This window comes from Pristiophorus japonicus, chromosome 9, assembly GCF_044704955.1.
Source record: "Pristiophorus japonicus isolate sPriJap1 chromosome 9, sPriJap1.hap1, whole genome shotgun sequence".
Taxonomy (NCBI): domain Eukaryota; kingdom Metazoa; phylum Chordata; class Chondrichthyes; family Pristiophoridae; genus Pristiophorus; species Pristiophorus japonicus.
In genome coordinates, this window is record NC_091985.1 from 210,323,268 (window position 1) to 210,337,469 (window position 14,202).

General features: G+C 47.8%; 2 protein-coding genes across 2 annotated transcripts in view; one reads left to right on the forward strand and one right to left on the reverse strand.

Moving 5' to 3' along the window:
* Positions 1-14,202, reverse strand: part of LOC139273581 (zinc finger protein 436-like) — a 201,639-nt gene that overhangs the window by 125,965 nt on the left and 61,472 nt on the right. The gene's annotated exons all lie outside the window — the stretch shown is intronic.
* The window catches only part of LOC139273607 (zinc finger protein 271-like), a 54,022-nt gene that overhangs the window by 33,668 nt on the left and 6,152 nt on the right, over positions 1-14,202 (forward strand). The window contains exons 2-3 of the mRNA XM_070890566.1: positions 2,532-2,587; positions 3,524-4,747. Of these exons, the coding sequence (XP_070746667.1) occupies positions 2,532-2,587; positions 3,524-4,747 (1,280 nt within the window). The remainder of the gene's footprint in view (positions 1-2,531; positions 2,588-3,523; positions 4,748-14,202) is intronic.

Below are 14,202 nucleotides of genomic sequence, written 5' to 3' on the forward strand. Positions count from 1 at the left end.
CATCACATGTCAGAACCAATTTTTTTACAGGGGTCGTACAGGGTCAACAACTTGTTTGAACAAAGTAGGTTTCGCGCCTGATCAAAAGCCCGTTCCTGACAGTCCCCCCAAAACCAATTGCAATCTTTATGCAGGAGCACGTGTAGCGGCTCCAACAACATGCTCAAGTTCGACAGAAAGTTCCCGAAATAGTTCGAGTCCCAGGAATGAACGCAACTCCGATGTGTTGCAGGGCCTGGGTGCTCGTCGAATCGCCTCTGTTTTGGATTCGGTGGGCCGAATCCCATCTGCAGCAACCCTCGTGCCCAGAAACTCAACCTCAGGAGCTAAGAACAGACATTTAGACTTCTTGAGTCGCAGGCCTACCCGGTCCAGTCGGCATAGCACCTCCTCCAGGTTGTGGAGATGTTCCTCGGTGTCTCGATCCGTGATGAGGATGTCGTCCTGGAATACGATCATTCCAGGAATGGATTTAAGCAGGCTTTCCATGAATCATTGAAAAATTGCGGCCGTTGATCTAATGCCAAACGGGCACCTGTTATAAACGAACAGTCCCTTGTGCGTGGTGATGGTGGTCAGTAGTTTAGATTCGTCGGCCAGTTCCTTGGTCATATAGGCTGAAGTGAGGTCAAACTTGGTGAACAGCTTGCAGCCTGCCAGCGTGGCGAAGAGGTCCTCTGCTGTCGGGAGCGGGTATTGATCTTGTAGGGACACCAGATTGATGGTGGCCTTGTAGTCTCCACAGATCCTGACAGAGCCATCCTCTTTTAGGACGGGCATGATGGGGCTCGTCCAGTCGCTGAATTCAACAGGCGAGATGATGCCCTCTCTCAACAACCGGTCCAATTCGCTCTCGATCTTTTCCCGCATCACATATGGCACCGCTCTGGCTTTGTGGTGCACTGGCCTGGCGTCTGGGGTGATGTGTATCACTACCTTAGTGCCTTTGAAAGTCCCGACGCCCGGTTGGAATAGTGAATCGAATTGTTGTAGGACTTGTGAGCACGAACTTCGCTCCACAGACGACATTGCGTGAACATCCCCCCATTTCCAGTTCATCTCGGCTAACCAGCTCCTCCCCAACAGTGCTGGACCATTGCCCGGGACAATCCAGAGTGGCAGCCGATTCACTATCCCATTGGGTGTGACAGCCAACATTGCACTGCCTAGTACCGGAATGATTTCTTTGGTGTAAGTCCGTAATTGTGTCTATATGTGCTAATTTGGGTCTGTTGGCTTTAAGTGGCCATAGCTTCTCAAATTGCTGAACGCCCATGAGTGACAGGCTGGCCCCAGTGTCCAGCTCCATGCGTACAGGGATGCCGTTTAATAAAACGCTCATCATCATTGATGGCGTTCTGGTGTATGAGCTGTGAATATTCGCCACATGGACCCGCTAAGCTTCGGCATCCATCGATTCGCCCCAAAAGTCATCCTGCCTCAAAGAACCCTCTTCTGGTCCATCCGCCTCATATATTAGTCTGGTTGCAGGCTTCCTGCACATTTGAGCTAAATGGCCACTGAGATTACAGTTCCTGCAGACAAACTGTTGAAATCTGCAAGATCTAGCTGAGTGTTTTCCCCCACACCTCCAGCATGAGTTAAAGTTTCTATTGTTGGGAACAAAGGGACTATGGCCAGGCATTCCTCGCTGACTGTCCCTTTGACTGCTCTTAAGTACCCTATTAGTGGGTGTCAATGGCCCCGTCCCGAGCCACATTGTCCACTGTGATGGCGTGAATGTCCGTTCAGCCTGCCATTGTCTGTTACAGTCCTACTCTGGGGTCTATTGCTGCCTGGGGAATGTTGGACTGCCCCTGCCTGCCTGAGTCACATTGATGATGTTGACTCCCTGATCCATCACCGCGTTAGAGGCAGAGTTGCGCGCGTATATTATTTTCGTGTCTTCCTCCCCCGCCATGAAAGTTTGAGCCATCAACGCCGCCGCTTCTAAGGTCAAATCCTTGGTCTCAATTAATTTGTGGAAATTCCCGCATGACCGATGCCCTCGATAAAGAAATCCCTTAGCAAATCCCCGTGCAGGCATCTGTGAACTTAGAGGCTGGCCAAACGCCAGAGGTCCACTACGAAGTCCGGTATGCTCTGTCCTTCATGACGTCAGTGGGTGTAGAATCTGTGTCAGGCTATATGTATGCTACTCGCCGGTTTGAGGTGCTCCCCGATCAATTCAGTAAGTTCTTCAAAGGTTTTGTCCGCCGGCTTTTCGGGTGCTAGTAAGTCCTTCATGAGCATGAAAGTCTTTGGTCCGCAGCCGATCAAAAGATGAGCCCTTCGCTTGTCAGCCGCTGCATCATCTAGCCATTCTTTCGTAATGAAGCTTTGCTGAAGCCTCTCGACAGAATCGTCCCAGTCTTCCCCAGCACAGTACCGTTCCTCTGTGCTACCGGTGGCCATTCTCGTGAATTCCCGTTTCTTGTCGCCAATGTAAAGTCCTTACTCTACAGCATGAAACCACACGAGGCACATTCTGGGGACAAGGTCACTCTGTGACCTGCTCTCTTTATTTGCAGGACTCCAAAGATGATGACCCTGTGTGGGACCTCTCTTTTTACACCTGTGTGATCAGGTAAGGAGTGTCTCCCACAAGTTCACCCCTTGTCAAGGTGTGCATCTAGGTTGAGTGTATACAGTAATACAGTGGTGTTACATTGTGGTTACATACATGACACCCTCCAAGGCCTTGCCCCTCCCTATCTCTGTAATCTCCTCCAGCCCGCCAACCCTCTTAATAAGGAGAAATAATTTTCAGTGTCAGAAGGGTCGGTAACCAGAGTGGAGTTGAGGTAGAAGATCAGCCATGATATTACTGAATGGTGGAGCAGGCTCGAGGGGCCAATGGGCCTAATCCTGCTCCAATTTCTTGTGTTCTTAAAGGGTAATGGAAATGCAGAACTCGATGTTTCCCATATAACTGAGGCTGGGGGCCAATTGATCAGGCTCAAGGGGCCAAATGGCCTATTCCTGTTTCTATGTTCCTACTTACAGTGACGACTTTTGTAAACAGCTTTTACAGGGGTTTAGAAGGAGAGGATACGCCGAGGGGATTAAACCTGGGCCCCTCCTGTTAATGTGACTCAGTCACACTGGTTGTGCCTTTACCCACTGAGCCATTGGGAGGAGGCTCCAGTGACCCTGCTGGAAAATGCACGTGTGAGGCCTCAGGTGAGGACAGGGGAATAGCTTGTCGACACTCACTGTCGAGGTTCACACGTGGACATTGGGCACATGGGTCACATATTGGAGAGAAACTGGTGAGTGTAGAACTGAACCCAGCCAGAGTCAGCACCTTCAGGGGAGGAGAACCAGTGAGTGTAGAACTGAACCCAGCCAGAATCAGACATTAGTGAACCAGTTGGGTTTTTACGACAATTCGGTCGCTTTCATGGTCACTTTGTTCTAGTGCCAGCCCCACAAATTAGCAGGCTCATTAAGTTCAAATTACTAATCTGCCTCTGTTTTCTCTCTCTCACTCCCTTTTTCCTGTTTTAAATAAATTTTACAGGGTATTAGAAGGGGAGGATTTGCAGACGGGAAACTCAAATCGCAGACCGCATCAAGATCTGACAGCGTCACTCGATTCATCGGGACCCGAATATCATCGGCCTCTCAATATGGAAGCAAAAAGCACCGTTGACAGTGGGGAGAAAGTGTACACGTGTTCTGTGTGTGGACAAGGCTTCAGCCAAATCTCTGGCCTATTGAGACACAAGCGCAGTCACACCGGGGAGAGGCCGTTCACCTGCTCCGAGTGTGGGAAGGGATTCGCTCGTTCATCCCACCTTCTGATACACCAGCGAGTTCACACTGACGAGAGACTTTTTAAGTGCCCGGACTGTGGGAAGAGCTATAAACATTCCGGGGAACTGACATACCATCAACGTGTTCACACCGGGGAGAGCCCATTCAGGTGCTCTCACTGCGGGACTGGGTTCAGTCGATCATCTAAACTCGCTATACACCAGCGCACTCACACTGGGGAGAGGCCGTTCACCTGCTCTGTGTGTGGGAAAGGATTCAGTCGGTCAGGTAGCCTGCTGAGACACCAGCGAGTTCACACTGGGGAGAGGCCGTTCACCTGCTCTGAGTGTGGGAAGGGATTCACTGATTCATGCAACCTGCTGAGACACCAACGAGTTCACACTGGGGAGAGACCGTTCACCTGCTCGGAGTGTGGGAAGGGATTCACTCGGTCATCTGACCTGCTGAAACACCGAGTGCACACCGTGGAGAGGCCCTTCACCTGCTCTGATTGTGGGATGGGATTCACTCAGTCATCCAACCTTCTGAGACACCAGCGTATTCACACTGACGAGAGACCTTTTAAATGCCCGGACTGCAGGAAGTGCTATAAAAATTCAGCAGAACTGAGCTGCCATCAACGTGTTCACACTGGGGAGAGACCGTTCAGGTGCTCCGTGTGTGGGAAGGGATTCATTCGGTCATCCGACCTTCTGAGACATCAGCGAGTTCACACTGCAGAGAGGCTGTTCACCTGCTCCGAGTGTGGGAAGGGATTCGTTCAGTCATCCGACCTTCTGAGACACCAGCGCACTCACACTGGGGAGAGACCGTTCACCTGCTCAGAGTGTGGGAAGGGATTCACTCGGTCATCCTTCCTCACTGAACACCAGCGCATTCACACTGGGGAGAGGCCGTTCACCTGCTCAGAGTGTGGGAAGGGATTCACTCAGTCTTCGATCCTGCTGAAACACCAACGAGTTCACAAGTGACTGCAGAGGTGGGATTCTGCTGTTCTTGCTACTGTTAATCACATCCCGGACTGAACCATGTTCATTCTGACAGTTGGTTTATTTTTCTGCTGATGACTCCTATAACTGGGCTGGAGTTTAATATTCTGGATGAATGGGAAATAAATCAGCTTTGCTTTTCACACATTGCTGTGGATTTTTGTCTTTCCCACCTGAGTGTTTAGCATCACCTGGCGAACTCAGAGAGGACAATCTGGGGGGAGGATTGTACGGTGGGAACAGAACTTCAGCCTGGACACAGTCCTTCAGGGCCACACTGAGGGGGCCAAATGGCACTTTGGTCTTTCTCGTCTATCATCACCGACAACAAAGTCGCCGTGCGGGTTAATCTTGAGCTGTGTCAGAAATGTGTCCCAGCCGCGCTCTTCCATGGTTTGGCAATGCTAAATAGTATATACTTCAATGCAAGGAAGATGATACAAAAGTTGACTGTGTGGTTGATAGTGAAAAAGAAAGCTATAGACTGCAGGAAGATATCAATGGACTGGTCAGGTGGACAGAACAGTGGCAAATGGAACTCAATCCGGAAAAGTGTGAGGTAATGCATTTGTGGAGGGCTAACAAGGCAAGGGAATACACAATAAATCGTAGGACAATGAGGTGTAAAAGAACAAAGGGACCTTAGAGGGCATGTCCACAGATTTCTGAAGGTCGCAGGAAGTAGATAAGGTGGTTAAGAAGGCATGCAGAATACTTGCCTTTATTAGCCGTGGCACAGAATACAAGAGTAGGGAGGTTATGCTTGAACTGTATAAAACACTACTTAGGTCACAGCGAGAGTACTGTGTGCAGTTCTGGTCACCACATTATAAGAAAGATGTCATTGCACTAGAGAGGGTACAGAGGAAATTTAGGAGGATGTTACCTGGACTGGAGAATTTAGCTGAGGAAAGATGGGATAGGCTGGGGTTTTTTTATGGAATAGAGGAGGCTGAGGGGAGACCTAATTGAGGTGTATAAAATTATGAGGGGCCTAGATAGAGTGGATAGGAAGGACCTATTTCCCTCAGCAGAGGGTCAACAACCAGGGGGGGCGTAGATTATAAAGTGGTAGGAGGTTTAGAGGGGAGATCTCTTCACCCAGAGGTGGTAGGTGTCTGAAGACCACTGCCTGAAAGGGTGGTAGAGGCAGAAACCCTTGTAGCATTTAAAACGAACTTGGATGTGCACTTGAAGTGCCGTGATCTACAAGGCCACGGACCAAGAGCTGAAAAGTGGGATTTGGCTGGATAGCTCTTTGTCGGCCAGCACAGACACGATGGGCTGAATGGCCTCTCAGTGCTGTAAACTTCTGTGATTCTATGATCCTGTACTTAGTGATGAAGTTTGTAAATTATGAGAAATATAGAAGATTAAGGGGTGATGTAATTGAGGTGTTTAAGATGATTAAAGGAGTTGATGGGGTGGATGGAGAGAAACTATTTCCTCTGGTGAGGGAGTCCACAACAAGGGGACACAACCTTAAAATCAGAGCTCGGCCATTCAGGACTAATGTCAGGAAGCACTTCCTCACACAAATGCTGATTGGCTGTTTCTCTTGTCTGGAGAGTCTAGAACTAGGGGTCATAGTCTCAGGATAACGGACGGCCATTTAGGACTGAGATGTGGAGAAATGTCTTCACTCAAAGGGTTGTGAATCTTTGGAATTCTCTGCCCCAAAGAGCTGTGGATGCTCAGTCATTGAGTGTATTCAGGGCCGAGATCGATAGATGTTTGGACACTGAAGGAATCCAGGGATACGGGGAAAGTGGAGTTGAAGTACAAGATCAACCTTGATCTTATTGAATGGCGCGGCAGGCGAGAGGGGCCGTACGATCTACTCTTGCTCCTATTTCTTATGCTCTTACAGCGTAGTGGAAATCCGGAACTCTGTTCCCCATAAAATTGAGGCTGGGGCTAATTGAAAATTCCAAAACTGAGATTGATAAATTATTCTTCGGCAAGGGTATTAAGGGCGATGGAACCAAGGCAGGTAGATGGAGTTAAAATACTGATCAGCCACGATCTAACTGAATGGCACAACAGGCTCAAGGGGCTGAATGGCCTTTTTCTGTTCCTCTGTTCCTACACAGTGATGACTTTTGTAAACAGCTGTTACAGGGGATTAGAAGGGGAGGATATGCAGACAGGATTAAACCTGGGCCCCTCCTGTTCCTATGATTCAGTCACACTGGGTGTTACCTTTACCCATTGGGAGGAGGCTCCAGTGACCCTGCTGGAAAATGCACGTGTGAGGCCTCAGGTGAGGACATAGAAACATAGAAACTAGGTGCAGGAGTAGGCCATTCGGTCTTTCGAACATTCAATAAGATAATAGCTGATCATTCACCTCAGTACCCCTTTCCTGCTTTCTCTCCATACCCCTTGATCCCTTTAGCCGTAAGGGCCATATCTAACTCCCTCTTGAATATATCCAATGAACTGGCATTAACAATTCTCTGCGGTAGGGAATTCCACAGATTAACAACTCTCTGAGTGAAGAAGTTTCTCTTCATCTCAGTCCTAAATGGCTTACCCTCATCCTTAGACTGTGTCTCCTGGTTCTGGACTTTCCCAACATCGGGAACATTCTTCCTGCATCTAACCTGTCCAGTCCCGTCAGAATTTTAGATGTTTCTATGAGATCCCCTCTCATCCTTCTAAACTCCAGTGAATACAGGCCCAGTCAATCCAGTCTCTCCTCATATGTCAGTCCTGCCATCCTCAGAATCAGCCAGGTGAACATAGAAACATAGAAAATAGGTGCAGGAGTAGGCCATTCGGCCCTTCTAGCCTGCACCGCCATTCAATGAGTTCATGGCTGAACATGCAACTTCAGTACCCCATTCCTGCTTTCTCACCATACCCCTTGATTCCCCTAGTAGTAAGGACTTCATCTAACTCCTTTTTGAATATATTTAGTGAATTGGCCTCAACAATAGAACCTTCACAGCACTCAATAGCAAAAATGTCCTTCCTCAGATTAGGAGACCAAAATTGAACACAATATTCCAGGTGAGGCCTCACCTGTACAACGGCAGTAAGACCTCCCTGCTCCTGTACTCAAATCTCCTAGCTGTGAAGGTCAAAATACCATTTGCCGCCTTCACTGCCCTGCTGTACCTGCATGCCTACTTTCAATGACTGATGTATGTACCATGACACCCAGGTCTCGTTGCACCTCCCCTTTTCCTAATCTGCCGCCATTCAGATAATATTCTGCCTTCGTGATTTTGCCCCCAAAGTGGATAACCTCACATTTATCCACATTATACTGCATCTGCCATGCATTTCCCCACTCACCTAACCTGTCCAAGTCAACCTGCAGCCTCTTAGTATCCTCCTCACAGCTCATACTGCCACCTAGCTTAGTGTCATCTGCAAACTTGGAGATATTACACTCAATTCCTTCATATAAATCATTAATGTATATTGTAAGTAGCTGGGGTCCCAGCACCGAGCTCTGCGGCATTCCTCTAGTCACTGCCTGCCATTCTGAAAAGGACCCATTCATCCCGACTCTCTGCTTCCTGTCTGCCAACAAGTTCTCTATCCACGTCAGCACATTACCCCCAATACCATGTGCTTTAATTTTGCACACTAATCACTGTCGAGGTTCACACATGGAGATTGGGCACATGGGTCACATAGTGGAAAGAAACTGGTGAGTGTAGAACTGAACCCAGCCAGAGTCAGCACCTTCAGGGGAGTAAAGGGAGGGGAACCAGTGACTGTAGAACTGAACCCAGCCAGAATTGGTAGTGAAAACTGGGAGTGGAGGAGAAACAGTCTAGGAGATGTGCGATGTGCTTGGATTTCAGCACAGCAGGAGGGACAATGTGTGGGACAGGGATTTACAGCTTTATGGGAACAAGAAAGGAAAGAATCTTCCATGGAAAGTACATATGCCTATTCTGAATTTCTGTCCTGTACTTTCAATGATGAGTTTTGAAATCTCCTTTCACAGTGTATTAGAAGGTGAGATTTGCAGACAGGAAACTCAAATGAAACATCACGTCAAGATCTGATGTAGTTATTCGATTTCTCAGGACTTGAATATCATCAGCCTTTGAATGTGGAAGGAGAAATGTTTCTCTGTTCTGTCTGTGGGAACAGATTTCAAACATCAGTGTGACTGGAAAAGCACCGAGACACACACACCCGTGTGAGAGTGTTCCAGTGCACTGCCTGTGGAAAGAGCTTTAACCAGTTACACAGCCTGAAAAAAACATCGCACCATTCACAGCAGGGAGAAACCATACATGTGTTCTGTGTGTGGACGAGGCTTCAACTGATCATTCTACCGGTTTCCAGCTTTGCTGCTCGCTGGCTTGTGGTTTTAATTTTCTCTGCCGCTTCTCTGGACTCTGGGGAGGTACCAGCGGATTGGAAAGCAGCTAATGTAACGCCTCTGTTTGTTTAAAAAAAGGGGGCAGACAAAAGGCAGGTAACTATAGGCCGGTTAGTTTAACATCTGTAGTGGGGAAAATGCTTGAAACTATCATTAAGGAAGAAATAGCAGGACATCTAGATAGGAATAGTGCAATCAAGCAGACGCAGCATGGATTCATGAAGGGGAAATCATGTTTAACTAATTTACTAGAATTCTTTGAGGATATAACGCGCATGGTGGATAGAGGTGTACCGATGGATGTGGTGTATTTAGATTTCCAAAAGACATTCGATAAGGTGCCACACAAAAGGTTACTGCAGAAGATAGAGGTACGTGGAGTCAGAGGAAATGTATTAGCATGGATAGAGAATTGGCTGGCGAACAGAAAGCAGAGAGTCGGGATAAATGGGTCCTTTTCGGGTTGGAAATCGGTGGTTAGTGGTGTGCCACAGGGATCAGTGCTGGGACCACAACTGTTTGCAATATACATAGATGACCTGGAAGAGGGGACAGAGTGTAGTGTAACAAAATTTGTAGATGACACTAAGATTAGTGGGAAAGCGAGTTGTGTAGAGGACACAGAGAGGCTGCAAAGAGATTTGGATAGGTTAAGCGAATGGGCGAAGGTTTGGCAGATGGAATACAATGTCGGAAAGTGTGAAGTCATCCACCTTGGGGGAAAAAAAACAGTAAAAGGGAATATTATTTGAATGGGGAGAAATTACAATATGCTGAGGTGCAGAGGGACCTGGGGGTCCTTGTGCATGAATCCCAAAAAGTTAGTTTGCAGGTGCAGCAGGTAATCAGGAAGGTGAATAGAATGTTAGCCTTCATTGTGAGAGGAATGGAGTACAAAAGCAGGGAGGTCCTGCTGCAACTATACAGGGTATTGGTGAGGCCGCACCTGGAGTACTGCGTGCAGTTTTGGTCACCTTACTTAAGGAAGGATATACTAGCTTTGGAGGGGGTATAGAGACGATTCACTAGGCTGATTCCGGAGATGAGGGGGTTACCTTATGATGATAGATTGAGTAGACTGGGTCTTTACTCCTTGGAGTTCAGAAGGATGAGGGGTGATCTTACAGAAACGTTTAAAATAATGAAAGGGATAGACAAGATAGAGGCAGAGAGGTTGTTTCCACTGGTAGGGGAGACGAGAACTAGGGGGCACAGCCTTAAAATACAGGGGAGCCAATTTAAAACCGAGTTGAGAAGGAATTTCCCAGAGGGTTGTGAATCTGGAATTCTCTGCCCAAGGAAGCAGTCGAGGCTAGCTCATTGAATGTTTTCAAGTCACAGATAGATAGATTTTTAACCAATAAGGGAATTGAGGGTTATGGGGAGAGGGCGGGTAAGTGGAGCTGAGTCCACAGCCAGATCAGCCATTATCTTATTGAATGGCGGAGCAGGCTCAAGGGTCTAGATGGCCTACTCCTGTTCCTAATTCTTATATTCTTATTGACCTACGGTGACCTCCAACTTGCATCTGTTTCGCCATCAGCTTCCTTTCCCGCCACCGACTCTGATTCCTATGGCAACAACCTCCCTCCTCGAACTCTCTGCCCCTCAAATAGCCTCTGGACTTCACTCGCCTGCTCCACCTGTCTCTGAATTTGGACAGCGGTTCGTCGATGCTCCGTGTCGGCCCCATCCTGCTGACACCGGCTTTGTCCCTCCATGGGACCTCGGACTTTGACCCTGGTTCTAGCCTCTAGCCCGTTTTAAGTAGGGCCTGTCCCAATGGAACAGCTCCGTCTTTCCCTAGTACTGGTGCCAGTGTCCATGAAGCAAAACCCTTGCCTCCCACACCACTCTTTGAGTCACACTTTTAACTTTCCAATCTGCTTATCCCTGTACCAATTGCCGCGTGGCTCACGTAACAATCCAGAGATTATTACCTTTGAGGTTCTGCTTTTTAATTTGGACCCCGACTCCTTCAGCAGAACCTCATTTCTAGTTCTACCTATGTTGTTGGTTCCTACATGGACCACGACAACTGGATCCCCCCCTTCTCACTCCAAGTTCTTCTCCAGCTGTGAGGAGATTCTTTAGCCCTGGTACCGGGCAGGCAACACAACCTTCGAAACTTCCGGTCGCGTCTGCAGAGAACAGTATCTATCTCTCTGACTATACTGTCCCCCAACACAACTACATTCCCTTTCAAAGTGTCCAGGTAACTCTCCCCCTCCCTGATGCCCCACAATGTCTGCACCTCAGACTCCAGCTCAACAACTCTGAGCTGAAGCTCCTCAGGATGCATGCACTTACTGCAAAGGTGTTTGTCCGGGATCACAATGCTCCCCACAAACTCCCACATGCTGCATTTGTGACACACCACCTGCACTGCCAGCCCTATATCACCATGTTCTATTTAATTAAATGTTATTACATTTGTATTTAAGTAACTTATTTTTCAGTTTAGTTCTTTGATTTCTTACTTGATCTGCATTGAGTAATGGATAATGACATTAAATATCTACCTGTAACACAAAGCATTACAAACAGTGTGGCAAAAAGCTGCAACTCCTTCCCCCTCTTCTCCCAATTCCCACTCTTTCCAAGTTCCCAAATAAACCATTCTGTTTAAGTACACTCCGTTTAAGACCGCACTGTGCAGACCACTCAAGGAGTGGTGAGGGAGTCCACAACAAGGGGAAATAACCTTCAAGTCAGAGCTAGGCCATTCAGGGGTGATGTCAGGAAGCACTTCCTCACACAAATGCTGAGAGGCTGTTTCTCTTGGCTCGAGAATCTAGAAATAGGGGTCACAGTCTTGGGATAAGGGGTCGGCTATTTAGGACTGAGATGAGAAATGTCTTCACTCAGGGATGTGAATCTTTGGAATTCTCTAATCCAGAGGACTGTGGATGCTCAGTCATTGAGTATATTCAGGGCTGAGATCGATAGATTTTTGGGCACGAAAGGAATCAAGGGATACGGGGATAGTGAGGGAAAGTGGAGTTGAGGGAGAAGATCAGCCATGATCTTATTGAATGGCGGAGCAGGCTCGAGGGACCGCATGGCCCACTCCTCCGATTTCTTATCCTCATATGTTCTTCAAGGGTAGTGGAAATCAAGAACTCTGTTCCCAATAAAACTGAGGATGGGGGATAATTGAAAATTACAAAACTGAGGTTGATAGATTCTTCTTCGGCAAAGGTATTAAGGGCGATGGAACCAAGGCAGGTAGACGGAGTTAAAATACTGATCAGCCATGATTTAATTGAATGGCGGAACAGGCTCAAGGGGCCGAATGGTCTTTTCCTGTTCCTATGTTCCTGATGATATTTGTAAACAGCTTTTACAGGGGATTAGGAGAGGATATGCAGACAGGATTAAACCTGGGTCCCTCCTGTTCCTATGATTCAGTCACACTGGGCGTTACCTTTACCCACTGAGCCATTGGGAGGAGGGTCCAGTGACCCTGCTGGAAAATACACGTGTGAGGCCTCGGGTGAGGACAGTGGAATAGCCTGTTGACACTCGCTGTCGAGGTTCATACAGGGAAATTGGGCACATGGGTCATGTATTGGTGAATGCAGAATGGAACCCAGCCAGAGTCAGCACCTTTTAGGGGTGGAGAGGGAGAGGAACCAGTGAGTGTAGTACTGAACCCAGCCAGAGTCAGCACCATCAGGGGTGGAGAGGAAGAGAAGGGTAAAATAGTAGCAATTTGTGCAATATGCCTTGTTCTCTCCCTGGATCTTAAACTACTGAACTCACTCTTCCTCTAAAACTTCAGCTTGGTGTCCCTCAGTCCCTACTCCTTGATTTACCACACCTTCTCTCGCTTTCCCCCTGGATGTGTTCCACACTCTGGACCTTGGGCCTTCCCCAGGGATTCTCAGTATGAAGAGGGGGAATGTGTGTTGAGACAGGATGTCCCAGCTCTCCACCTTTAAAGGGACACGGAGAGGACCAGCTGGGCTGAATGGCCTGCTTTATGACATCACTGCAGTGCCTCGCAACCAACCTCACTGAGCCCTGCTCATTGTGGACTGGCAGTGTTTGATGGGACAGTGTAGAAGGAGCTTTACTCTGTATCTAACCCGTGCTGTACCTGCCCTGGGAGTGTTTGATGGGACAGTGTAGAGGGAGCTTTACTCTGTATCTAACCCGTGCTGTACCTGCCCTGGGAGTGGCTGATGGGACAGTGTAGAGGGAGCTTTACTCTGTATCTAACCCATGCTGTAGCTGACTGCAGAGTGCTTCAGGCAGACAATATGATCTCAGAATATCCCATTCCCCAGCACTGACATCATCACCTCGATGAGAACATCATTTAACCCAAAGATAAGAGAAACCCATCACCTGGACACAGATGCAGAGGGACAGTGAGTGTCCCGAACATTGTTGTGCAGTGTGCTCGATAGTTCCTCCCTGGGTCTGAGCCTTTTGGTGATGATTTGAATTTGATGTCCTCGAGTTACTGACTCACCGACTGGTGGAAATAGTTTTTCCTCATTTACCTGATCACATTCTGACCACCTCCCTCAGATCTCCAATTCTCCTTTGTTCTAATGAAAAGAGCCCCAGTTTCTCCAATCTCCCCTGATAACTAAAGGCTCTTGTCCCTGGTATCGTCTCAGTGAATCTCTCTGCACCCTCTCCATGGCCTCGACATCCTTCCTGGTGTAAGATCCCCAAAACCTGACACAATATTCGAACTGCAGTCGAACCAATGATTAGTACAGGTTTACATGACCTCTGCCCTTTTGTACTCCACACCCCTATTTATAAAACTTAGGATCACATGTGCTTTTTAACCACTTCATCAACTTGTCCTCTCACTTTTAAAGGTTTGTGTATCTGAAGCCCTTCTAGGTTTTAGAGATATTAACATAACATGGCTAAAATACATCTCATGGGATTAAGGGTAATATATTAGCATGGATTGAGGATTGGTTAATGGACAGAAAACAGAGTAGGAATGAACGGGACTTTTTCATAGAATCAAAAAAATGTACAGTATGGAAGGAGGCCATTTCGGCCCATCGTGTCTGCACCTGCCGACCAAGACCTTTGCTTAAAAAGGGAGAA